The 27,605-nt window shown below is 40.8% G+C and overlaps 1 protein-coding gene across 1 annotated transcript; it reads left to right on the top strand.

Annotated features, from left to right (window-relative positions):
- The first annotated feature begins 685 nt into the window (after nucleotides 1-685).
- On the top strand, nucleotides 686-27,605 carry LOC139159554 (SUN domain-containing protein 3-like). Its single transcript, XM_070736865.1, has 14 exons — nucleotides 686-791; nucleotides 1,270-1,396; nucleotides 3,120-3,217; nucleotides 3,730-3,804; nucleotides 5,495-5,570; nucleotides 7,529-7,593; nucleotides 11,296-11,351; nucleotides 13,570-13,610; nucleotides 17,004-17,160; nucleotides 19,712-19,796; nucleotides 20,378-20,487; nucleotides 22,790-22,957; nucleotides 24,839-24,928; nucleotides 27,459-27,605. Exons 1-14 carry the CDS (start codon nucleotides 686-688, stop codon nucleotides 27,603-27,605), a joined length of 1,401 nt encoding a protein of 466 aa, XP_070592966.1.

Below are 27,605 nucleotides of genomic sequence, written 5' to 3'. Positions count from 1 at the left end.
TTAATAGGAAAAAAATATAGCAAAATGTTAGATCTTTTCACAACACATACATTCTCTGGATTGTGCCAAAGAAGATGATTATAACAAGCAACTTTTTAGAAGAGGGTTAGTTAGAAACAAAGGAAGGTTGGTTTGATGTATTTAGTAAACCATTATCTCCACTGCAGGTCCAAGAACTGAATCTGGGATCAATTTATTTGTTTGTTTGTTTTATATTGTTTTATATTACTCACCCATAGTGACTCAAGGCAGCTTACAGAATATAAAACCACATTTGAAACAATAAAGCTAATAAAAAGAATCAAATAAATCAATATAGTATAATATAATAAAATCACCCCCTACCCCATTCCCTACCCTGGCAGTAGCAGATCACACGAGCCATTTAATGGGCTCCATCCCATTCTGGGTTCCCGAGGCCCATTGGCAGAACCAGGTCTTCAGCGCCTTCCGCAAGTGTAAAGAGTAGGGGCCATTCTAATCTCTGTGGGAAATACAGTGGTGGCTTGCTCCCAGTTCGCCCGAGTTCTGCGAACTGGTAGTAGTGGTGATGGAAGGCTCCACCCACCTGCCCAGGATGCATGCGCAGAAGTGTTGAATGTGTGCACAAGTGCATGCATGAACCAATAGCAACATGTTTTAGGACCCACTACTGGGAATGATGTTCCAGAGAAAGGGAGCCACCATGGAGAAAGCCCTTCTTCTGGGTCCCACCAGGTGTATCTCCCTCGGGGATGGGACCTACAACATTCCCTGCCTCCCTGTTCTGATGGCTTGGGTAGATGTGATCGGTAGGAGATGGTCCCTCAGATATTCCTGCTTTTGCAACTGAGACAAAGTATGTACCCTTCCTTTCTGATCCTTCCCTAAATAACTTGATTAAAGGATTTTTGTGATGGACACATGAGTTGCGGCTTCTATTTGGCTAACACCAAAAACGCCTCTACGACTATGCAGAAGTATGCTCCAAAGAGGAACAAAATTCTCTGCTGGCAATACCATATGCCCTATTGTGATGTCATGAGATGATCATGTATACTTCACTGTAGGCCTATTGTGAATCACACGCTGGAGGTTAGGCGGTTAATCTGCACACATCACAGAAGTGCATTGGAAAGACAGAATGGAGGCGATTTTGATGAATGTGGAAAGCAGGGTGCTTGTTTGTGCATGTAACTTTTTGGTGCTGAGATTTTGAGAGCACAATAATTTAGAAGCAACCAACAGAATTCTTTCAAAATACGTCCAATTGTCACGTTGTCCTTTCAGTCATGGATGGGAGACGCTCTGTGCAGAGGTATCCAGCTCAAGCAATGCCAGGTTTTCAAGATAACCCTGCTGAGCAAGGTAGCAATCCCAGGGCAAAAAGAGGATCGGGCAAGACCCAGTCAAAGAAGTAAGAAGAATGCATGGATTTAGTTACTGTAACATAACAAATAACCCTTTCCCTCCCTAAAAGAGGTTGATAATTAGGGTGCATCTTATACTCTAAATGTAGCTTTTTTCCAGCCCTAACTAGCTGCTAACGATCTTCCCAGTTCTTACCTTGCAGGCTCTTTCATTGTTTCTCTCTGTGAAGAATGTTTTCTAAGCCCTAATTCTTTGCAGGGTTTTTTCATTGCTCTAACTTGCTCTCAATAAGTTTATTTCCTGCCCTAACCAGGTACTAACAATGTTCACAGCTCTTACCGGCTTGCAAGCTCTTTCACTGTTATTCCCTGCTAAGAATATTTTACAAGCCCTAAGTCTTTGCAGGGTTTTTTCCATTGCTCTACTTGCTGCGAATGTTTCTTTCCAGGTGCTAATGATGTTCCCAGCTCTTACTGGCTTGCAAGCTCTTTCATTGTTATTCTCTCTGAATAAAGTTTTTTTAAAGCCCTAACGAGGGCTTTAACTATTTTTCTTCACACACACACACACACACACACACACACACACACACACTGCTCAAAAAAATAAAGGGAATACTCAAATAACACATGTAGATCTGAATGGATGAAATATTCTCATTGAATACTTTGTTCTGTACAAAGTTGAATGTATACAACAGCATGTGAAATTGATTGTCAATCAGTATTGCTTCCTAAGTAGATAGTTTGATTTCACAGAAGTTTGATTTACTTGGAGTTATATTGTGCTGTTTAAGTGTCCCCTTTATTTTTTTGAGCAGTCTATATAAAATGTATGATAGGTCAAATTGGGCTGCAAATAGATGTAGAAGTTTATGAAACTGGGACCTCTTTTGCAAGGGAGAGAGCTATTATTGTTGCAATATACTGTATTTGTCAGTGTTCAACTAGTAGGGATGATATGTTTTATTTATTTTTGTCATTTTAACTCACATCTTTTTGAAAATGTTTTAATTTAGTTTAGCTTCTGTTAATTTTTCCCCTCTTTGGATTTTGTGCTTTAATTATTGAATATTAAAAAGTATTGGGAAAAAGTATAATTTAAATGTACACATCTCCCTTTCATAGTCCACATGAACTCACATGAACACACATGAACAATGAAAACAATACAATGAAATTTTGGGAAAGATGGGTGTAACAATGAGGTTAAAAGGTTTTTCATGCACCTCCCCTGGATCCTGTCTTCATTGCTGCAGGACAGTTACACCATTTTGGGGAAACTGTAGGCTAGAACCAATTTTTAGGAATAGCAAATAGTATTTTAATATGCTTTATTGACACAATGGATGGAGTGAAGACACTAAGGAACATCATTCTTAGGATAATGCATTGTATTTCAGGCAGCCCCCAATGACAGCTAAAAGCATGAAAAAAGCTTTATTTAGGAGCCGTGGTGGCACAGTGGTTGGAACACAGCATTGCAGGCTCACTCACTGCTCACTGCCAGAAGTTCAAACCTGACCGGTTCAAGGTTAACTCAGCTTTCCATCTTTCCGAGATCGGTAAAATGAGGACCCAGGTGGTTGAGGGCAATATGCTGACTCTTTAAACCACTTAGAGGGGACAGTAAAGCACTATGAAGTGGTATATACGTCTATGTGCTATGGCTCAATGCTAAAGTGTTCGTATTTTTCACGGTAATTAAAAAAGCCGGCACCCCAATATAACAGTACATTTGTAGAGCATTTGCAACTCTTCTTCTTTCAGCTGGTTCCTGCTTAATTCTTCAGGAGGTTGTCCAAGGACATCTACTACCTCACCTAGCCAGATGTCTTCAATTTATGATCAGAGAGAAGACAAGGGGCGTAAGTCTAAGAAACATTTAGGCTTTGGATACCCACTAATGATTAGAGGCCAGGGATTTAAAAAAAAAATCCAGAGAAAATATGTCAGGATTGCATCTTGAATCTTTTTGCTAGTTTAGATCTATGCAGTGTATACAAATCCAGTAAAGTAGGAGTCTCCAACTTTGGCAACTTTAAGCCTAGAGGACTTCAATTCCCACAATTCCCCAGCCATCACTGCTGGCTAGGAAATGTTTGGGAGTTGAAGTCCCCCAGACTTAAAGTTACCAAGGTTGGAGACCCCTGCATAATTCTGCATTTACCCTCATATGTTATCTCTCTTGCAATTGATGCATTCAAGAGGGCCAAGATACAAGAATAGGAAAGAAAACAAACTACTGTACAGATTGTAGAAATGTATATTGATGCAGATGGAAGTCAGATCAGATACTGCAAATCCAGTCTGTCTACAGAAATTATTGATATAGGATGATAGTGATGACTGGATAATGAGAATGGGTTTTCTTCGACAGGAGGAGTCATTGCTGGTGAGAGTTGCTGTAGCCACTCGTCATCTGATTCCACAGCTTCATCTGAAAGTATGCTGAGTATGTAGCAGTTCCACTTTCCTACAGCTTTCCTGAAAATATGGTGCATTTCATAACTAAAGTTATTCAAGCTAATCCTCCAAGACAACTTCCAACTTTAGAGTATCATATTGTTTAGTCTTTAAGACATCATCATCATCACCATCATCATCATCATCACAACAACAACAACAATCCTAATAATAATGGAATAATATTTAAGTAGATTGGCAAATACAAACTCTTCTGGAGTTTCTTTCTTATCTACTTGACCCAACAATTGTCCCAAAGGTGCTTTTTTGATAGAATGATAGTAGCAAGTTGCTTCACCTCATCCTTTTCTGGAACACCAGTTCTGTAATACAGAATCTTATGTGTTCATCCAAGCCTATAGTAAGCTCTAAAATGCAGGAATGACCAATTTGAGAATATCCTCACCCATTTTATTCATCTACTGTACATCTTCCTATATGTAGAAAGGGAGAGTTCATCTCAGAAAATGTCCACTACTAAGGCTGACCCATTGGATATAATAAATGAGCATTTAACTCTAAAAGTCCATCTGCTTTTAGTAAGATTTAAGAAGGCCTAATCTTCTCTGGATTGAATCTAAGGTCAATAGTACTGATTGGCTATGTTAATATAATGTACAGTTTACCTATAATCTACCTAAGAACGTCTCTACTTACAAACTTTTCTAGATAAGAACCGGGTATTCAATATTTTTTTGCCTCTTCTCAAGAACCTATTCCACTTACAAACCCAAGCCTCCAAAACTGTAACCGGAAAAGGCAGGGAGAAGCCTCTGTGGGGCCCCTCTAGGAATCTTCTGGGACAAAATAGGGCCAGAAAAGGCAGTGAGAAGCCTCTATGGGGCCTCTCTAGGGATCTCCTGGGAGGAAACAGGGCCTCCAGCCTCCCTGTGGTTTCCCCAATCACACGCATTATTTGCTTTTACGTTGATTCCTGTGGGAAAATTGCTTCCTCTTACAAACTTTTCTACTTAAGAACCTGGTCACGGAACGAATTAAGTTCGTAAGTAGAGGTACCACTGTACTGTGTTTCAGATTGAGCCCCTTCCTTGTAAATAATTTTGCATATCAGTAATTTGGAGATCCTTATTTGTTAAAATGGGATGAAGATCTAAATCTCAGTGCAACCTACTATTTTATTGTGGAGTTTAATGTTCCACTATTTGCTAAAATAGGGTTTAATTCTACATCTCAGGCTGTGACATGATGAATCACACATAGCAACAGCATAGATGGTGCATAGAGCAAATAGGGCTAACTTGTATTTGCCAAGAGTTTGAATTGTGAATTTACCAATTTTATTTATTTATTTATTGCTAGGAAGGTATTTTGATGAGCCTTGGTGGTGCAGTAGTTGAGGTGCAGTATTGCAACCTACTTCTACTGATCACCGGCTGCCAGCAGTTTGGCAGATCAAATCTCAGTAGGCTCAAGATGGACTCAGCCTTCCATCCTTCCAAGGTGGGAAAAATGAGGATCCAGACTGTTGGGGGCAATATGCTTATTCTCTGTAAACCGCTTAAAGAAGGCTGGAAAGCACTGTGAAGCGGTATATAAGTCTAAATGCTATTATCTTAGTCCTCAGGCAGATCAGATGACCAAACAAGTATATTCCCAGTTACTTTATAAACCTTCAGAATCAACACCTTAATTGTTTTGTGAATTGTTCTGTTTCACAGAAACCATATGCTGCATTCCCAGCATTATTGTGTTTTCTTTTATCTGCTGTCTTCGAAAATTCTGCTGCTGTATTAGGTAAGTAGCAATGTAAAAATGTCCAAAACCTCTTTTGGAATGACATCATAATCAAGACAGCTAACTCTGCATCTAATCGTCTTCTCCATCACAGAAGTTCTACGTTGGGTGGGGTAGAGGTTGAAAATATCATATATTAGATGACATGAAAGACTTTAAATAGGCTAAAGAGGTGTTACCCTAACACATTGGTGACTAACATTTTTATTGTCACTTGCCGAAAGCATACTTGCACACCCATAATGCAATGCGTGTGCGACACCCCCCCCAGCCTCGCAATTGCCCATGCAACTCCTCTGCTTACACCCCGCATATGTGCGCAATCCCCCTATGCTCCCCCACTCCCTGCATATGCAAGTGACCCCCTGCCCCTCCACTCCCTGCATGCATTTTTGACCCATGTGTCCGACCCTGCACCTGCATGCACATCCCCATGAATTTAAATATTAAAAAATTAGTTTGTTTATAAATCCATGTTATATATTAAAATAATGTATTATAACTATAAAATATTCAATTATTGTGTTTTAATGGTGCCTTTTATGCACAAATTAATTATCCTTAATTTCTTCCTTCCTTGACTTTAAAAGTAACAGATTCTGCATGGTCCCATTTGCAGTTCCTCTCTCTCTCTCTCTTTTCATAGTCCCAAGTCCCTCCCTCTAAATTCAAGTCTACTTCTCTCAGATTCTCCAAACCACATATCTTCTCCAGCCAACATATTCAGCAATTTCTTTGGTGGTGAAAGTTGTCCACACTGGCTGAGTTGGGAATGGAAATGGGACAACCATTCAGAAACACAAATGAATGAATGAATGAATGAATCAGTCAATCAACCAATCAACCAATCAACCAATGAATGAATCAATCAATCCAGCCCAGCCAAGTTGCTGCAACAAACACTGTCAATTCACCATGGCCAACTCACATCAGGACAACTCGCCATGGGACAATTTAACAATTCAATTTTATTATTTAAAATAAATTTTAAAATATTAAATTTTCCATTCTTCAGTGATTCTATTCCACCATTTCTTTGATATTAGTGTAATTCTTGTCCCGCAGTAAATCATCCTATGGAGAGTTGGCCATGTTGAAATAAACCCAGTTGAAACACCCATGGACTTCTTCAATCCTTTGCATAGACTCAAGCTGCCTCTCTCCTCCATTACTTGCAGGAAGAAAGCTTATGTTATGTCTTCCTCTACTTCACAAGTAGTCTTTCTGCTTATCCTCTTGCTGGTTTTCATCAACACTACTATTTCTTTTACTCTCACTTCTGCTTTTCCATATCTCAAGCAATGTAATAACCTGAGCATTGCCTAGAATTTGATGCTTGACCTGTTTTACATGCAGGAAATTTCCAATTCCATATCTGCATATCCAGTTTGCGAAAGGCCCCTATCTGATACCTAACAATGTTGCTAACACCTTAAGCTGAACTGGTTGAACTCAATAGATGCATCTTCCTAGGTCAGTGCTAGGCAAAGTTGGCTCTTCTATGACATGTGGACTTCAACTCCCAGAATTCCTGAGCTAGTATGACTGGCTCAGGAATTCTGGGAGCTGAAGTTCACAAGTCATAGAAGAGCCAACTTTGTCTACCCCTGTCCTAGGTGTTTCTTCCCTTTCTCATGCAACAGCTAGCATAGCCATAATGTATGGTGTGATAACATTGGCACTAGGGGTTAAGGAAACACCCTGTTTGATGACATCACACCATGCATTGTTTTATGGCAGATATCAAGCAAGGAAAAAAGAGGAGAGAGAAAAAACATGAAGCAGCAGCAACCCTCAGAATGACTTGTTAATAAACCTCTCTGGTTGGGAAAAGAACGAGCAATGCCCTTGAGTGGCCTTCGCCATTATCAAAATTCCAATTCTTATCCTTAGCATTTTTATCCTAAGAATTTTCCCGTCTATTGACTTTTCCTTAATGATCCTACCTTCCTCCACAGAAACCAAAGGGAAAACTGTGTGAAATGCTTGATGATGCTCACCATAGCTGCCTCAGTCATTTATGGTAAGTACTTCCACTTGAGATTTGAAAAAAAAACCATCTGACTAGCAGTAGGTTCTCATGGATTGAACAAAAAAGGTGCTTGTGTCGACGACCTGAGTGTCAGAAGTCCCAATATGCCAGATTTTATCCAGAAAAGTTCATGTTTTAACTCACGTCAGGTGGGCAAGGCAGTGGTTAAGGAAGGTTTCCTTATTGCTCATTATCACAACCCACTAATGCTTTTCCGTCACTCTGAGTTTACAAACAAAGTCCCACGAGGAAAGATGGTGATAAGCAGGGGTGGGGCTACTGCCTGGATGGTGGGGGTGACGCAGTGGGGTAGCAAAAATGGAGCTCTGCCCCAGAGCACCCAATTTGCATTGAAAGATGTTGAAAGAAAATGCACGGCGTCCTGCATAAGCCACGCTCACAGTGTGGTAGTAAAATTTTGGTAGCCCTTCACTGGAAATAAGTCCAGAGTTCCAGCAACCAAATAATAGTCCAAGAGTCTAAAGTCTGAGAGCTGAGACCAAGCCCAAAATTCAAGGAACAGGATCCAGTGAAGCTGGGAAGAAGCACATCAAAACAAGCAAGTGTTCCCGACAGACACACCTTCTCAAGCATCTGATTCAATCAACCTTCCCCAGCTTTCCTTCTGAGGAAGGACGGGGCTGCTTCCTTGTAAGCAACCTCGCTGATCTCCTCTGTGCCCCTCTCCACTCTGCTCTCCTCATCCGTTCCTTGTCAGAGGCAGTCTAGAGCAGCGGCGGGTTCCACTTACCTGCATACCGGTGCGCTGCACCGGCATCCTACTCATTCGGATGGTCATGGATGTGCGCCTGTGCGTGCGTTCCCACATGTGATTTTGCTTTTGCGCTTGCGCAGGAAACAAAAACTTGCTGAAATCTCCTGAGGGGACGCTCGCTCGCATACAATTTCGGTGATTTTTTGCTTCCACACACGTGGAGAAGCAAAAAATCAATGACATTTCACGCACCTGGGTATCCCCTCGCAGGATTTTTTTTAAAAAAGATGGCACCAGTCACCAGAATATTGAAGACGGCATCAGAGTGGTTTCACGCAAATTGTGCAATCTAGCGGAATGGAGCTCTGAGGCGTACAGGTAGCAGCCCACCACTGAGAGGCTACCATCTCTGTTGGTCCTGTGCAGCTGCTCTGCTCCTGCAGGAGGATCCCCATCCGGTTGCCCCCCCCCCCCGACTCCCACTGCCAGACGGACTTGGGACTTCCTCATCCTCATCCCCTCGACTTTCCACTCATTTATAGAGGACTATGTCTTCCCTGTTGGACAGTCCCAGCTCCAACTCCTGCTCCTCTGAACCAGGATCCAACTGCAGATTCTTGCAGGATGAATACGCATGGAACTGCACAGCGGAAGTATCCAACCTGCAAACAAGGGCATGTTATTGTATATCCTATGACCGTTCACCTTTTTCTCAGATACAGATTTTTCTCTCAGTACTGAAAGAGCTTCTGTAAGAGACAATTTGGGTAGGTGGTTGAAGTAAATGAAGGCTGTTTGAATGGCAAGTATCGGTAGAAAAAAGTGAGATTTTAAATGCTCCTTCAGGTAGTGGGAAATGGTTGTGTGTGGTGATATTTTTCTTAGATGCACTTCTATATTATTCTGTGTTTATAAAACTAAAAATCTTTTCTATTCTTTCAAAAGGAAGGAGAGAACGCGCCCAGTGTTCAATAAAGTTGCCAAATAAACATTTTATAAGAGTTTAAACAGGAATCGGGACTGTCGGTTAATATGGAAAAATCAGAGATTATGTGTTTAAATACAGATCAGAGAGAACAGATAGAAATCAGGAAAGAATCAGGGTTGAAATTAGTACTTAAAAAAATAAAATATTTGGGAATTTGGTTATTGAAAAACCCAGTGAAAATTGAAGAGATGAATTATAGATTAATATGGAGGAAAATGTTGAAACAGATGAGGAGCTGGAAAGAGAAAAAGCTAAGGAGACTCGCTAAAATAAGAGCATTAAAAATGATGATAGCTCCCAAAATGATGTACCTTTTTCAGGTGCTGCCGGGGGGGCTATCCGCATGTAAGGTTAAAGAGTGGGACAAAAAACTAAATTATTGGATTGAAGAAGATAAGAGGCCAAGAATAAGGAAAAAGTGGTTAATTGCGGATGAAAAAGGGGGGATGGGGAGTTCCATGTTTGGAGCTGTATAGGGAAGCTTTTCAAATGGAAAGGTTAATGGAGTTGCAATTATGTGAAAATAAATGGGTGAAATTGGAAAAACAGATAAACGGGATGAAGAATAGAGAATTAATATTTAGAAAGTGGAACAGGAGCGACTTAGGTAAATTAATAGGCCCCATGAAAGGGACTATGGAAATTTGGAAAAAATGGCAGGGGAAAATAGGATTATATAAATCTAAACCGTCATCGCTTTATGTAATAAATAGATAAAATGAAATGAATTTAAATAGGGTTATAGGAGAGTTGAAGGGAAGAGGGACAAATAAGATAGAACAGTTATATGAGAAGGATGGCAGGCCAAGTAGAAATCATATAGAATGGTGGTTAGGTAAGGGAAGGTGGCTACAAATTAATGCAATATGTAAACATCTTAATGAAAGGGAGAATAAAGAAGTAGTATGGAGGGAGGAGACAGGGTTAGAGAAAATAATAAGAGAAAAAAGTGAGGGGATAAAGGCGCAAGCAACCAATATATATAAATTGCTAGTGCAGTCAAAAGGGGATACGATTGATGGATTGACTAAATGGTGGCAAAATGAGATACAAGTAGAGGTACAAGAGATGGAAAATATAGTAGAAAATATAAGGAAAATTAAAAATACAAGAATCAGGGAAATGAGAAGGAAAATATTACATAAGTGGTATTTTACTCCCGTTCAACTCGCACACTTTCAGCAGAATGTCAGGGGGAATTGTTGGCATGGGTGTCCAGACAAAGGAGTGTTCATGCATATGTTTTGGGAATGCCCGATAGTGCAGGAATTTTGGCAAAAAGTGAAAGAGGATATCAATAGAATGCTAAATATACAATGGACAATCACTAAGGAAATGGCAGTACTAGTAAAAAGCAAGGCGATGGGAGAATTTAGAGAAATAAAAAAAGCAGCAATAGAAAGCGCTCAGGCAGTAATAGTTTTGGGTTGGAAGGATGCGACAAAATGGACAATGCAAAATTGGTATGGGGACGTGATGGACCACATTCAATTTGAAATTATGGGAAAAAGGATAAATTCGGATAATGAAACTGAGTTGGGACAGCTGATGGGATGGTGGGACAAGGTATGACGATATATGATGAGCAGAATCCGAGACCAAGCTACAAGAAATAAATTGGAATCACTCTATAATATGTAAACAGATATATTGCTCTTGGGTTAAGTGGACTATACAAGAAACTCCCCCAATTTGGTGGTGGGGAATGTGTGTGTGTCGGGGTGGTGGGCACAATTCATTATGCACTATTTTATGTTGTGTTGTTAAAAATCAATAAAAATATTGTTTAAAAAAAAAGTTGCCAAATTTCAGTGTAGGTAGGATTAATGTCCTTCTTAAAGAGTTTTGAGAAAAGAGGATAACATGCTAGAGGAACATCTTTCCTAATATTCTGTGTAATTTTAGCAATTTCTTGGACATGAAGCTTCAAGACAAAAGGCATTTGTAGAGTTCATTGTAGAAACTTCCCAGTTTTGTTTGTTTCTTACAGGCACCGTTTACATTGCTTGTCAATACCTGAAATTATCTGATGGCCTGTCATCCAAGGTAAACACCATTGCATGTAAGGGACAGAAAAGGAAGTCATCGAAATAGTTTGGGGACAGATTGGGGAACTCATAGAGAATTTGAGAATTTGGTCTCAAGACAAAAAGGCTGCCACACACAAAGATCCTTTCTTCAGTAACAATTCTCAATGGAAACAAGCCCTTGCTCGATAATAAGAGGCCATCAAAGATGATGTTCACATTTGTTTTCTTGGGTTTTGAGGCTACCAGAAATGTTGTATCTGGAAAACAGCAAGTGAATTTGTGTATAATCTGTCATCATGGAAGTGACAGTTAAAATCTGGATTTTATTTTTTAAATATAAAAGAATGGCTCAAGTAGCAAACTTGGCTCCACTACTTTTGCATTCTCCAAAAATAGGTACTCCTTATTTAGTGACTGCAATTGACAAACTACAAGTCCGTTGTTCAGCAAAGCTGTCACTAAGCAAAAAATCACATGACCACAATTCTGCTTATTATTTTACTTCAGCTTTCCCTTGCTTTGAAGCAGGGGTGTCACAATCATGGCACAGCTGCATCACACACTGGCCACCCCCACACCCCGGTTTAGTGAAGGGGGGGAAAAGTCACAATACGTCACATAATGACAACATGACAACATGAGTTTGACATCCCTGCTTTACAGCATTAGGATATAACCCCAAACAGTTGTGTGAACCCAAGCATAAGAACATAAGAAGAGCCATGCTGAATCAGGCCAAAGCCCATCGAGTCCAGCATTCTGTGTTACACATTGGCCCCCTAATTGTACATGGGGATCTTGAGCAAAAGGAGAAGGCAAACCCCTCCCTTTCCCTTGACCCCCAACAAATGGTACACAAGGGAATCCTGCCTGCCTCAACCAACATAGAGGCGGCACATGGACATCCATTTCAATAACCACCGATACACTTGGCATCCATGAATCTGTCTAATCCTGCCTTGAAGCTATCAAGGCTGACAGCTGAATTCCATAAACCAACGACCCTCTGGGTGAAGAAATATTTCCCTTGATTTGTCCTCACTTTCTTACCTATGTGCTTTAAGGAGTGCCCCCTTGCCCTAGTATTGTGTAATAGAGAAAAGAATTTTCTCTATCCACCTTTTCTATCCCATGCATGATTTTATACACTTCGATCAAGTCACCCCTTAAACGCCGTCTTTCAAGGCTGAAGGGACCAAGGCATTGCAACCTGGTATCATAAGGGAGGGGCTCCAAGCAGTGTGGAAGGTGTAGGGAGAACTCAATTTATGAAGAACCTAGAGAAAAGGCCAAATCATATGCCCCCTTTCCCCTACTCCCCATCGTTTGAAATGCTTACCCTGGCACTGAGATAATTAGAAAAAATGGGAATGGTGTTTGCATTTACATTCACTGGAAAGAGAGTGAACAGGTACATGATGGGGAATATGCATTGAAAGGAGTGTAGCTGCAGCTTCTTGGGAGGCAAATGCCTTCAGGGGTGAAAGTGACTAGGATTTTGTCAATTCCAGGCAGCAGCTGCTTCCAGGCTGTAATCAACTAATTAACGTTACACAACTGAGCCTGTTAAGTTGTTCTCAGCAGTTTTGGAGTAACCACTGCTACACAAACAAGCAGCTCAGGAAGTGACAGCTTGCTTGGGTTTGATATAGCAATTAAAATGCTGGCTTAGAAACCAGGAGACACTGAGTTCTAGTGCTGCCTTAACCTTGAAAGTCAGCTGGGTGATCTTGGCTCAGTCACACACACTCACCTTAACTCACTTCAGATTGTTATTGTGGGGAAAATAAGAGGAAGAAGGTATTTTGGGATATTTTGTAAAAATATATATATAATGGAAAGTAGGATACAAACAAGCAAACATAAATTAAAATGTATTGGCTCTACCAGAGGGTATGGGATAAGCTCAAGGCAATGTGGATAGGTAACCAAATGATGTTGTAAAGATAAATGTGGTTATTGATTCCAAAGTTAGTTTTTTATCATCTATGTAATGGTAAATTCTCACTATCTGAGGCAATCACTAAATGATAAGATTATAATTTACTGCATAATTCTAGCTGGGTAGGTATGGAATTGAATATAAGTCAAGAAGCATATACTGTATATATATATATATATATATATATATTCTAAAATGGTCATAAATTAACTACAGTTAACTATGACTGAGGTCCATGTTACAAATTGTTCATATAAAAGTTGAAATATATATGTTTTTTTCCTTCCAACAGGAACTAACAAAAATGTATGAAACTGAGCTGAACAATCTCTGGTAATGCTATTATACATCCCTCCAAAATATCTTAAAGAAAAAGACTTTACTCATTAATTAAATGTATAAACTGCTTAAATCTATCTCATGACTCTGGGAAATTTACAAATACAATAGTTAAAAACAAGAATGCACACAAGCTTTTTTTTAAAAAAAAGTCTGGAAATCGTCACCCAATAAACCAAAACAGTGGAAAGAGGCCTCTCCCCCTTCAAACCTAAGATATGAAAGAAAAGTTATGGTTTAAAGGAAAAGAACTGTACAAATTTCGGGGAATTTGGCTTATTGAAATGCAGCCAGGCTTAGAACTACAGGAACTAAGACAGGGCTGCCCAACCTTGGCAAATTTCCAGAATTCCCCAGCCAGGCATGCCTTGGTCTAGGAATGTAAGCCTCAAGCTTCATTATTTATTTATTTATTTTTTGGATTTGTATGCCGTCCCTCTCCGTAGACTCGGGGCGGCTAACAACAGTAATAAAAAACATCATGTAAATCCAATACTAAAAACAACTAAAAAAACCTTATTATAAAACTAAACATCCATACAAACAAACATACCATGCATAAATTATAAAGGCCTAGGGGGAAAGAATGTCTCAATTCCCCCATGGCTGATTACAAAGGTGGGTTTTAAGGAGCTTACGAAAGGCAAGGAGGGTGGGGGCAATTCTAATCTCTGTGGGGAGTTGATTCCAGAGGGTCGGGGCCGCCACAGAGAAGGCTTTTCCCCTGGGCCCCGCCAAGCAACATTGTTTTGTTGACGGGACCCGGAGAAGGCCCACTCTGTGGGACCTAACCGGTCACTGGGATTCGTGCGGCAGAAGGCGGTCTCGTAGATACCCTAGTCCGGTGTCATGAAGGGCTTTATAGGTAATGACCAACACTTTGAATTGTGACCGGAACTGATCGGCAACCAATGCAGACTACGGAGTGTTGGTGTTACATGGGCATTTTTGGGAAAGCCCATGAAAGCTCTTGCAGCTGCCTTTTGCATGATTGAAGTTTCCGAACACTTTTCATACGTAGCCCCATGTAGAGAGCATTACAGTAGTCGAGCCTCGAGGTGATGAGGGCATGAGTTGCTGTGAGCAGTGACTCCCAGTCCAAATAGGGCCGCAACTGGTGCACCAGGCGAACCTGGGCAAACGCCCCCCTCGCCACAGCTGAAAGATGTTTCTCTAATGTGAGCTGTGGATCGAGGAGGACACCCAAGTTGCGGACCCTCTCTGAGGGGGGTCAATATTCCCCCCCCCAGGGTGATGGATGGACAATTCGAATTGTCTTTGGGAGGCAAAACCCACAGCCACTCCATCTTATCAGGGTTGAGTTTGAGTCTGTTGACACCCATCCAGGCCCCAACAGCCTCCAGGCACCGGCACATCACTTCCACTGCTTCATTGACTGGACATGGGGTGGAGATGTAAAGCTGGGTATCATCAGCGTACTGATGATACCTCACCCCATGCCCTTGGATGATCTCGCCCAGCGGTTTCATGTAGATATTAAATAGCAGGAGGGAGAGGACCGACCCCTGAGGCACCCCACAATGGAGAGACCTCGGGTTCGACCTCTGATCCCCCACTAACACCGACTGCAACCGACCTTATCTTATGTACATTAGGGTTAAAATAATAGGTTGTCCAATCCCATCATTGGCCTACACCAGGGGTAGGCAAAATTGGCTCTTCTATGACTTGTGGAATTCAACTCCCAGAATTCCTGAGCTAGCATGATTGGCTCAGGCATTCTGGGAGTTGAAGTCCACATGTCATAGAAGAGCCAATTTTGCCTATTCCTGGCCTACACCAATCCCTTTGGAGGCAATCCTAAGACTGAAAACACATTGGAAGTCCTCTCTGGATAAATATGCATTTGCTTTTGGTTAGAGACTACAGTGCAACATTCTTTCACACCCAAGGAGAAAATATTTAAGCTGCAATTCTATCCGCCTTTCTGTGGAAGTAAGTTCCCCTGAATTCAAAAAGATTCATTCCTGACTATATTTAGGGCAGGGCTGTCAAATCCAAGGCCCATGGGCCACATCCGGCCCGCAGGACTGCCCTGGAAACAGTAAAGATTGGCTTCTTGGTGCCTCTGCTGCCACTAAGTGATGTTGAGCTGACCATGCCCACTATGGCCACGCCTACCTCCCCCCAAGATCAAACACAACCCTGATGCGCCCCTCAATGAAATTGAGTTTGACATCCCTGGTTTACTGTATTTGGGTCAGGCATGCTTAATATCTCCTTTCTTGATTCTAACATCCTTCAGATTCAGCGGAAATGCCTTAATATCCAGTCTTATGTAACCACAATAATTAGCTGGTGCATTGCAGGTCCAGGAATGGTCTGGAAAACAGTTATGATTACAGTCAGTCCTCAACTTACAACCACAATTGAGCCCAAATGTTTTTGTTGCTAAATGAGACATTTGTTAAGTGAATTTTGCCCCTGTTTACCACTATTTTGCTACGCTGGTTAAGTGAAACTCTGCCTTTCTTAAGTTAATAGCATGGTTATTAAATGAATCTGGCTTCCCTAATTGACTTTGTCTATAAAAAGGTTGAAAAAAGATTATCACAACACTGGGACTCTGCAACCGTCATAAATATGAATCAGTTGCCAAGCATCTGAATCTTTGTCATGTGACCATGGGGAGGCCGCAACCATAGTTCCCTCTAAGCTGAGCAGTGAGCAATCGCTCACTTAAAAATCATCATCAACTCAGAGTTTTCCAAACCTGCCCAGAAGCCGAGAGGGAAAGAGTGAGAGGGAAGGAGAGAGAGAGGAAGAGAGGAAGAGAGAGAAACAGATAGAAAAAAGAGAGGAAGGAAAAGAGAAAGAAAAAGAATGGGAGTAAAGAGGAGAGAAAGAAAATCAAAATCTAGTTTGAAACTAGCTCAACTATTTAAGTGGCATTTTGATATTGATAGAGTTGCCCTATTATGAGCTCACTGTTATAGACACACAGTACAGTATTTTATTTTGAAATTCTCTGAGGCAAAACAGGGTGGGTTTTTTATTTGTTTGTTTGTTTGTTTGTTTGTTTATTAATTATTTCTGTGCCACCCAGTCCCGAAGGGACTGCCGCTCAGACACTATACTTTTCTGCCCACCCCCCCAAAAAATTAGAGGGAACACTGGCCGCAACAGTCCTAAATGTGAAAAGTGGTCGGAAATCACTTTTTTCAGTGCCACTGTAATTTCAGACTTATTAAATGAATGGTTGTAAGTCAAGGATCAGCTGTATCACACTAGTCTACAGCAAAAATCCAGGCAACACTAGACGGAAGCAACAATAGAACGGGTTTGTATCCTTTTGTTTTCCCATTTAACAGTTTTTCAGAGTTTTGCGTATAATCCTGACACCCATTTCCCCTCCTTTATTACAAGGAAATCTCAACATCTGCTGGAAGATCAATTCCATGAAATTCAGGACCTTAAGAATGATTTGGATCAACTGCATTCTGAGATCAGCAACCTCCAGAAAGGCATTCTGCAGTCCACCAAGCAAATCCTTCAGGAAAGTGACTTACCAGGAGAAGAGAAAGTAGGAAGCTGCAACTAATCTCAGAAATTCTCTGGTTTCGATCTTTCCAGATTATAATTTTCTTTTGCACATCTATTAGCTACCATAGAATGTCATTTTTCCCCCTTTTACAAAACTGAAGTCTGTTAGTTGTTCTCATGGCCAGCCTCTCTCGTACCAAATATGCTTAAAAAATACAATAGGGAAAACATTGAACCACAGTGAGGGCTTCTTTCCTGCTGCAAAAGGGTAAATTATAATTTCATACTGGGCACTAGTATTCCATGTTGCATCCAGTTTTGGTCGCCACAATATCAACAAAATGTTGAGAAACCAGGATGGTGCTAATTGGGTATATCTACTCTAATGAAAAGAAGGATTAGCGATGACACAAAAGCAGTGCTCCAATATTTGAAGGACTGCAGAGAGCAGAGAGCATCAACCTGTTTTCCAAAGCACCTGAAGGCAAGACAAGAAACAATGGATGGAAACTAATCAAGGGAAAAAGCAACCAAGAACCAAGGAGAAATTTCCCAACAGGGAGAACAATCAACCAGTGGCATAGTTTGGACAATCCTAGACCTATGGTGGTGAATCTATAGCATCATGCGAGAGGTGGCATGCAGAGCCCTCTCTGTGGGCACGTGCGTCATCACCCCAGCCTAGCTCCATCGCATTTCTTTGTCGGTTTCATTTTCAGGGAAACAAAAGTTTGTGGGACTAAAAAAAAATATTCACTCAATCAATTCCAACTTCTCATGAAAGGAGAAGATCTCACAAAGTTGGAATTGATTGAGTGATATTTTTTTTTAGTCCCACAAACTTTTGTTTCCCTGAAAATGAAACCGACAAAGAAATGCGATGGAGCTAGGCTGGGGTGATGACGCACATGCCCACAGAGAGGGCTCTGCATGCCACCTCTCGCATGATGCTATAGATTCACCACCATAGCTCAGGTGTTTCCCAATGGAGGAGATGGGGTCCTCCTCCTCCTGAAATTCATTACGACACAGAGCCGCAATGCAACCCTGGATCGTCTAGGCCAGGGGTAGGCAAAGTTGGCTCTTTTATGACATGTGGACTTCAACTCCCAGAATTCCTGAGCTAGCATGATCGGCTCAGGAATTCTGGGAGTTGAAGTAAAAAAGTCATAGAAGAGACAACTTTGCCTACCCCTGGTCTAGGCTCCTTCTGGCCTCAGTTGCTTTTCCTGCAGAGCTGCCTGTGTTGGGGTGCCATGCCTCCCTGCCAGCCAGCTGAAATTCGGTGCACTGCTCCTAGGCTCATCAGCCTCCAGATTCCCACCACCCAGCACCAGTTTTGGAGGGGTGGGGTGGAGAAACAGATGAAGGCAATGAGAGAGAGAGGGAGGGAAGGAGAGAGAGAAACAGAGGGATGGAAACAGGGTGAGAAAGAGAGAAGCAAAGGCAGAGAGAGAGAGAGAGGGAGGGAAAGAGGAAGAGAAAGAAAAAGGCAGAGAGGAAGGGAAAGGGGAAGAGAGGCAAGGAAAGAGAGAGAGAAACAGAAAGGGAAGGAGAAAAAGAGAAATGATATTACAAAAGTTTTTATTGTTATTGAGCATAATATTTCAAAAGCAGAAAAAATGAAGGGGCATAAAAGTGCATTTATCACATTTTTCATAGAACAATTAGCTGAACTCTGCCTTTATCATTATTTTAGGTAGTAAAACCTCAGTATTCAGTTAAATTGCCTTGTTGGCACTTTGCGACAAGTAAGTGGGTTTTGGCTTCCAGTCTGCCCTAGTCATAGGTTTCCCACTGTTCATGATAGAGATGCTTATAATAAAAGTTGTTCTAGTATGTTTTAAGTCTTTATGGTGAAGACAAAACAATTACTGCTTTTGGAGAGTTGAGTGGTATAGAAATTAAATAAAATAGTAAATTATGGGATTATCCTTTACCAAAAGTTTAAAGGAAATTTGTATATCTCCAACCTACTACATGAGATAGTCTGTTTGAATTGATTGATGACTCTAAGAATTATTAAATCTACCTCTCCTTTCTACATACTTTTCTTCTCCACAGAAGTTCCAGCCTTTATGTCTAAAAACCATGAGCATTGCATAGAGATTTCTGCACTGATATAAATTTTTGTCTTTTGACATTAGCCCCCAAATGCCTGTGTCCCAGGGCTGGCTATAGTGTATGCTTCATAGACATCATCTTTTCACATAATTAACTGACAGATGAAAACATCTTAATGCTATCTAAAAGAATCGTGGTACACACTGTTTTAAGCACCACCAACCATTCTTCCTTAGCTAAAATCTGATAGAAAAATATTATTAGATACCAGTTAATATTCCTTTATGGGCTATTAATTTGGGCACATTTATTTCCTGTCTTTACTCAGCAAACTTGAGAAACAAACCATTTGCCGAGTTGGCAAATTTTGGCTTTTTTGACATGATGCTTTATTGTCCATATTTGTGTATCTGTTGTTAACAGTTGGAATTAAGTCTATGGTTCTATTCATAACTTACGATGTCTAACGTATGTAACTGATATTTGTATAAACCATTTCCCTGGTGTATTTTTCTTCTCCTTTGCAGGAAATGATTGATATGCTCAATTTGGCTTTTAAGAAGATTTTTGAAGACGATATACAGAAGGCTGACTGGGCTCAAAAGTCAATAGGTAATGTCCTGAAGGATGGAGTGGATTTGGGTTTGCAACTCACAGCCAGGAGTGTCTTTGCATAAACTGCGAGTTGTGCAGTAGTTACATCCAGTTCTGGATCTTGAGAACCTGGTTGCCCTTGAGAAGTATCTGAAAGCTTCGGTTGATTTAAATGTTTAATGGGCATCACATTTTAATCCCTGAACTGAAGCTTGGGGGGGAAAAAATAAGAAAGTGATTTGAAATCATATCTGACAGATTTTTCTCTTTCTACACTAAACTCTACAAAAGATGAATTACTATTGGATAATTACAGTATATATGAGTGAATTTAATTTCTGATGAAAAGTTTCTTTATATTTTATTCTGTGCTTATTCTAGCCTTTATAAAAGTATCATCTATCTACATGGAGATTACGCGGGAACTAATATTGGGAAATTACATGTGAATGAATGTAATTTCTGATAAGAAATCTCTTTATATTTTACCCTACTAATTCTAGACTTTAAAAAACATGTGTCACAAGAAAATACATCTAAATGTTCACTAGAAATAGAAAACAACTTGAGGTTACATAATCATCTGTCTGTCTGTCTAGGAGCCACGATTGATAAAGACAGGACATCTAAGTCTTTCGACTTTTTACACCAGGAAAACTGTTGGTTTCCATTTATCGCTTCAGCCAACCCTCCTGAAACTATTTTACAGGTGCAGTATTTCTATCATTGCTATTAGTTAATTAAGAAGAATAGTACAATTTCTCAGCTAGAAAAATAGTACTGCCCCGAGTCCAGTTTCTATCTCATAACTATATACATGTCATTATTTTCTTCTGAATGTTTTCTTTAACTTCTCAATCTAGCCTACACTATAGCCCTTGGATTTCCTAGAGATCTTGTATTCCAGATCAAAATGTTGATAAAATCTGACTTCATTTAATTTTAAGGAAAGCTCAGTGCTTTCCTTAAAATTAAAGGATGCACATATTTGTGAATGGCTCTGCAAACTTTTTCTGCAGTTCTTCAGGGCCTGTTTTGTTCTGACTTGAAAATCTAACTGTTGCTTTTAATTGCATTAAACTAAGGCAGAGTTCAGAAGTTACAATAATATGATTTCGGTTGGTTTAGAGCAGGGAGAGGGAGGGTGAAGAACTACCAAATTTTTTACTACCACACTGTGGGCGTGTTTTATGCAGGACGCGCTACATTTTCTTTCAACATCTTTCAGTGCAAATTGGGTGCTCTAGGGTGGAGTTCCAATTTCGCTACTCCACTGCTTCCCCTCCCATCCGGGCAGTAGCCCAACCCTGGGGAAGGATGCACAAAACTCTCCAGCTCAAAAACAGAATATTCCAGAGAAGAACAAAATCTTCTCCTTTGTATGTTGTTTCTGAATGTATATCTGGAATAGTTTGTGAAGTTCTGAGTTGCTGTATTTAAGAAGATTTTAAATGATGGCAAAAGCTGTGATGACGCAGTAGTTAGAATGCAGGATTGCAGGGTAACTGCTCACTGCCAGAAATTCAATCCTGACCACTTTAAAGTTGATTCAGTTTTCCTTCTTTCTGAAGTAGGTAAAATTGGGGGCTGCTAATGTTGTAAACATCTCAGAGAGTGCTGTAAAGCACGGTGGAATGGTATATAAATCTAAGTACTATTACTATTGCTATAGTGTAGACTGTTTCTCCTTATTTATGCTTTCTGGACGTTGGAAAGCAAAAGGAGAATTCTCTCCCATTTCTATAGAAGTCTTCATTATTGGGCTTCAGAATGGAAGAAAATGGCCCCTTGTATATTGCTGAAGCATTGGCTGCTGGTGATAAATGCTTGGTGATAAATACACACACACACACACACTTCAAAAAGATAAAGGGAACACTTAACACAATATAACTCCAAGTAAATCAAACTTCTGTGTAATCAAACTGTCCACTTGGGAAGCAACACTGATTGACAATCTATTTCACATGCTGTTGTGCACATTCAACTTTGTACAGAATAAAGTATTCAATGAGAATATTTCATTCATTCAGATCTAGGATGTGTTATTTGAGTGTTCCCTTTATTTTTTTTGAGCAATACACACACACGTTTATTAGTAAGGAGTAGGCATAAGCACACTATTGTGCCTACCATCCCTGTCTTATTGTCCTATTTGCTTGTACCTACTTTACTTATCTTTGTGTTTATATCAATACGTACCTGCTATTACTTACACGTTTTGATAAACAAACGCATAAATTTAAAAAATAAAATAAATCTGCCAACCTTCTGGGAATATTTCTTGAATCCCATCCATCCCCTTTCTCTGTTCTTTTCACCTTGTACTCTCCTCACTTTATGTAATCCTTTTTCCCAGTTCGTCATCCATTCCCTTCATTTCTAGAGGGATAAAAATAAAAATGTTGGAGATCCTGATCCTTTCTTGCCCATCCTCTTCACTACTCCCCTCAATGAGATTAAAAGGCAGATAGACAGAAAGAGAATGAGAAAGAGGGAATGCCTCATTTACAACGGAGGAATGAGGGAAGAATGACATTTTCCTGGTTGCAAATGATTGGAAAATTTACACTAGTTGGGATATTATTCTGGTTTAATTACAAAACTCTATTTACCCACTAATAGTTTACTTTGCTGGTGTATCTGACCTCTTAATAAGCCAGAGAAAACACAGATTAGAGGTCAGAAGTAATTTTGTCACACATTCACAATAAAGTTCACCCTACTCGTGGAGAAATCCCAGTAATTATTGTACTCACACATCAAATCAATCTGCAGGACCTGAATTCATTTTTTAAAATTGATTTTTAACAATTTTAAGATACCCACAACATAAAACAAGTGTATAGTGAAAAGTGCCCACCACCCAACAAGCATACATACCCCACCATCAAATTGGGGGTGTTTCTTGTATAAACCATTTTAACCCCAGAGCAATGTATCTATTTACATATTATAGAGTGATTCCAATTTTGAGCATTTTATTTATGTGAATGGTCTCCTGTTTGTAGCCGGATGTTTACCCTGGAAACTGCTGGGCATTCTCAGGATCTGAAGGCCAAGTCGTAATTAAGCTGCCTGAAAAAGTCCGACTGACAGCCGTTACAGTTCAGCACATCTCCAAAGCAATAGCTTTTTCGGAAGGAATCACAAGCGCCTTAAAAGATTTTTTGGTTTATGTAAGTACAATACTGTTTTAACTTATCTTATATCTTTCCTCTAACTCCAATTTAGGAAGCACCAAGGCTACTATGCCCTTGATATTGAGCTGAAATAGGATATGGAGCCATTCTGGTATCGAGGTTAAGATGAAGGATTAGAAATCAGTGCTCCGAGTTCTATTTCTCCCTTTAGTATAAAAGCCAGCAGAGTTTAGGCCAGTCATTCTCCCTCAGACCAATTCATCTCTCAAAGTTCTTGGGGGAAAATGGGAGGTGGCAGCATTATGAACATATAGCAATGAGCTGCCAAAATGTTTACTGCCACACTGTGGGCATGGTTTATTTTGTGGGTGTGGCTTGCCTGCCATGTGACCAGGTGGGAGTAGCTTGACAATCATGTGACCAGGGTGGCTTAAAGGTCACTGGGGTGGCTTAAAGGTCATGTGACTGGGTGGTAGTGTCTTGACGACTCTTTTTCAGTTGATTAAGTCACGTTATTTGAATAGCCACCAAAAGGACAAATGATAGACAGCATTATTTGTTGAGGAGCACAGTAACATTTTAAGGTTTTGTACTAAACCCATAAGGTTCAGTATGATAACAGATTAAGCAAGTAGCTCAATTTTCTTTAATTGCTATAAAAGTTAAGATCTAGATAATGATTAAAATGATTAAAGTGTTTATGGGTAAAACATACTATTTAATTATTTCCTATTTTAAAAGCAATTAAGGATCATACTAAGGCACTAGAGAAGGAAGGAAAATAAAAAAATTATTAAGTATTCTATAAATAGTGCATGAACTTACAACTCCCACTGTGTCCCCCTCCCATGGGGGCCACAGCCCATTATTGTGTACAGATCTTAAATTGTAACAAATAAAAGTAAGATACAAATTTAAGAAAAATATTAATCAATACCTTAATTTGTGATATGCAAGCTATTGCTCCCTTCAAAAAGCTCCTTTTGAAGGGATTGGTACATAATACACTGCCAGGTTCTCTGGACTGGCAACCTATCAGTAGAGGCTGGATAAACTAGCAATATTTGGAGTAATGATCTAAATGGCCATTCCCCCTGTAGAATTCTAAGACAAGCAATTATATCTGCCCAACTCTATCAGCTTCCACCCTAAGTAGTCTATTAATTTCTCTTATCCAATGACATGGCCTCACCTTCCCTGGTGTATTTAATTAAGAAAATGACTAACAATTTCTTTGCTGCTTCCCATATGAATTCATTTAAAGACTGTCCCTTTCCCTACTCCATAGGATACTTCCATAAGGTCCCATATTCTGGGACATTTCCTGCCTTCACTACAACCCCTGTACAGGATAGTGATTTGGAATACAATATGTGGGAGGAGGAGGATGAAATGGACAAAACCTTTGCCTGCTACTTCCAGGGAAAGTCAGAGTCCAGATCAGTACACCAGAGTTGCTGAAAATTAGCAGCATAGCTTTCTGACATAAGCCCTAACATAGGCATCTTAACATTCCTATATCTTCTCTTCTACTCTTTCTTAGATATATTTTACTATGAGTATATCCTCTATATAACCTACATCATGTATTTTACTATGTGTATACCCACTAAAACCCTCATTGTGTAGTGGACAAAATCAATCAATCAATAAATAAAATAAACATGTTAAAAATAATCTGGCAATAACCAGGGTGAAAAATCACACCACTCTCCGTAGCTCTCTGCCCGTTTCATATAAAATAATTCTGCTCACCATTAAAAGATTGCCTGCTTGTCAAGACTCAAAATTCCTTTTTTTTTTTTTTTGGTTTCTGCATTGACCTGACTTTGTTGGCCAAGAACTGCTTCCAGGTTGTCCTTCAGGGCTGCTGCAGCATTCAACTCTTCTACACTGATTCCCTCCTTTTAATTTTAGGGGCTAAATGATGAAACAAAAGAGGAGATCCTGCTGGGAACATTCAAGTATGATAATGAGAAGGAATTAATTCAGACATTCCAACTGAAGGTAAACTAGAAATGGGAGAAGTGGGGTAAAGGTAAAACTAAAGTAGGATAGAGTAAAACCGAAGGGGCTGTGTCAGAGGGAGTTGTTTTGAAAGAATCTCTCCAATTTCTGCCCCATCTACTAAAAATCAGACAACTTTTAATTCAGTACTTTAAGGAGTGGATTAGGCCAGAGCTGGAAAACCAGAGCTCCTCCTGAGGAAATATAGTTTAGATCAGTGATTTTCAACCTTTTTTGTGCCATGGCACATTTTTTACATTTACAAAATCCTGGGGCAAACCACCAACCAAAATGACCCTCTAATACAGTACATATTATATATATAGTTAATACAGTGATCCCTCGAGTTTCGCGATCTCGATCTTTGCAAAACGCTATATCACGATTTTTCCACCCGATGACGTCACTCCCTTCCTTTCTCATCTTTCTTTCTCTCTCTCTTTCTCTATCTTGCTTCTTCCTTTCTCACACTCTCTTCCTCCCTCTCTCATCTCTTTTTTTCCTTCTCTCTCTTTCTCTATCTCTCCCCCTCTTGCTCTTGAGCGGCGGGCGGCACCCAGGGAAGGTTCCTTCGGCCGCCCAGCAGCTGATCTGCTCAGCAGCGCAGTAGCAGCGAGGAGCCGAAGATGGGGTTTCCCCTTTGCGTGGGCAACGGGGAAACCCCATCTTCGGCTCCTCGCTGCTACTGCGCTGCCGAGCAGATCAGCTGCTGGGTGGCCGAAGGAACCTTCCCTGGGTCTTCAACTCCCAGAATTCCCCGCCGCCCATGCAAAGGGGAAACCCCAATCGTGCACCGAGCGGCGGCCAAGCGGCGGCTGGGCAAGCGGCGGGCGGAAAAGCGTCAGGTGGAAAAGCGGCGGACAAGCGGCGGGCGGACAAGCGGCGGGCGGACAAGCGGCGGACAAGCGGTGGGCGGAAAAGCGGCGGGCAGGCGGGCAGGCAGGCGGCTCCTCAGCTGCTGGGCGGCGGAAGGAACCTTCCCTGGGTCTTCCCAGGTGCGGAAGTAAAAACACCATCTGCGCATGCGCGGCCATGGAAAAAGGGGTGCGCATGCACAGATGGTGTTTTTACTTCCGCACCACTATATCCCGAAAAATCGATTACCGCGAGGGGTCTTGGAATGGAAACCTCGCGATAATAGAGGGATCACTGTAATATAGTTCAAATATCTATATACACCATCAGGATAGACATAACCAGCTGAGGCTTCATCTAGTGGTGGCAACATTTACCTCCAGTTCTGACCAGGATTAAAAATCGGGACCATGGGGAGGAGTAGCAGCTTCAACTACTCACTGCAGCCACACGATGACAAGTGTGCTGCAGCCCGAGCGGGGACCTTCCTGGGTGTGGATGAGAGGCGGCCTGCTATTGGTTCATCGCTAGTGCTCAGGATGAATCCTAGAATGTGATTGGTCAGTGAGCATTCCCTGTGCCTCCACTCTTCCTGTTGCTGATAGCTGAAGGGATTGTTTATATTCGGATGGAGGTGGCTGGCGGCCGGCCGGATAAATGGCCTCCGCGGGCCATAGTTTGGGGACCCATGTTTAATTTCCCCACGGAACACCTGACCATGTCTCACGGCACAGTAGTGTGCCGCGGCACACTGGTTGAAAAACACTGGTTTAGATAATCTGTGGCACTATAAAGATAGTCCCCGACTTACAGCAGTTGACTTAATGGCTGTTCAAAGTTTCAGTAGCATTGAAGAAAGTGATTTATGACCATTTTTTCACACGTGTAACCATTGCAGCAACCCTATTTGTACACTTGACACCTGACTCACAATTTGGACAGCTGCAGTGTCTCGGGGTCCATGTGATTAACTTTTGCAACCTTCTGACAAGAAAAGTCAATGGGGAAACCAGATTCACGTAACAATTTGTTAAGTAACAATGTGTTTCCAGTTAAACAAATGTGGCAAGAAAAGTCGTAAAATGGGGCAAAACTCACTTAGCAAAGTTCTCACTCAACAACATAAATTTTGAGCTCAATTGGGGTCATATGTTGAACTCTCTCTATATTGCTGGGAGCTAATGGGACATAGCAAAACAAAAAACAAAAAAATCCCACCACAAATCTTCTTTCTGATGAATAACAATCCCAAAGCAATTATATCAGCATTTGGGAAACAGGTCTACAGATTTATTTTATTTATTTATTTGATTTTTATGCCGCCCTTCTCCTTAGACTCAGGGCAGCTTACAACATATTAGCAATAGCACTTTTTTAACAGAGCCAGCATATTGCCCCCATAATCCAGGTCCTCCTTTTACCCACCTTGGAAGGATGGAAGCCTGAGTCAACCTTGAGCCGGTGATTCGATTTGAACCGCTGACCTACAGATCTACAGTCAGCTTCAGTGGCCTGCAGTACAGCATTCTACCTGCTGCGCCACCCCGGCTCTTGTATATAGATATACAGTATAGGCTTTGCACTCTTCTATTAAACCGATAGATCCATTCAAGAGGATGACTTCATCTCGATTGCTTTTTATTATGATTGTTCTTTTCCCTCATCTACATTTCAGAATGAACAAGAGAAGGCGTTCCAGTATGTAAAAATCAAAGTGGAGAGCAACTGGGGAAATCCAGAGTACACGTGCATTTATCGAACCAGGGTGCATGGAAGGATGGCCAACATAAACCATTTGGGCAAGAAAGTGGATGAAATCTAA

This window comes from Erythrolamprus reginae, chromosome 2, assembly GCF_031021105.1.
Source record: "Erythrolamprus reginae isolate rEryReg1 chromosome 2, rEryReg1.hap1, whole genome shotgun sequence".
NCBI classification, from domain to species: Eukaryota; Metazoa; Chordata; class Lepidosauria; order Squamata; family Dipsadidae; genus Erythrolamprus; species Erythrolamprus reginae.
The sequence above is the reverse complement of the archived record's forward strand: the minus strand, read 5'-3'. Positions and strand labels throughout refer to the sequence as shown.

Excerpts from the sequence above, each read along its gene's own strand:
- LOC139159554 (XM_070736865.1), top strand. The coding sequence starts at position 686 with ATGGAGAAAGCCCTTCTTCTGGGTCCCACCAGGTGTATCTCCCTCGGG. Across the intron at positions 17,161-19,711 it reads ACTTACCAGGAGAAGAGAAA|GAAATGATTGATATGCTCAA; the intron begins GTAGGAAGCTGC and ends TCTCCTTTGCAG. Across the intron at positions 22,958-24,838 it reads TAAAAGATTTTTTGGTTTAT|GGGCTAAATGATGAAACAAA; the intron begins GTAAGTACAATA and ends TTTTAATTTTAG.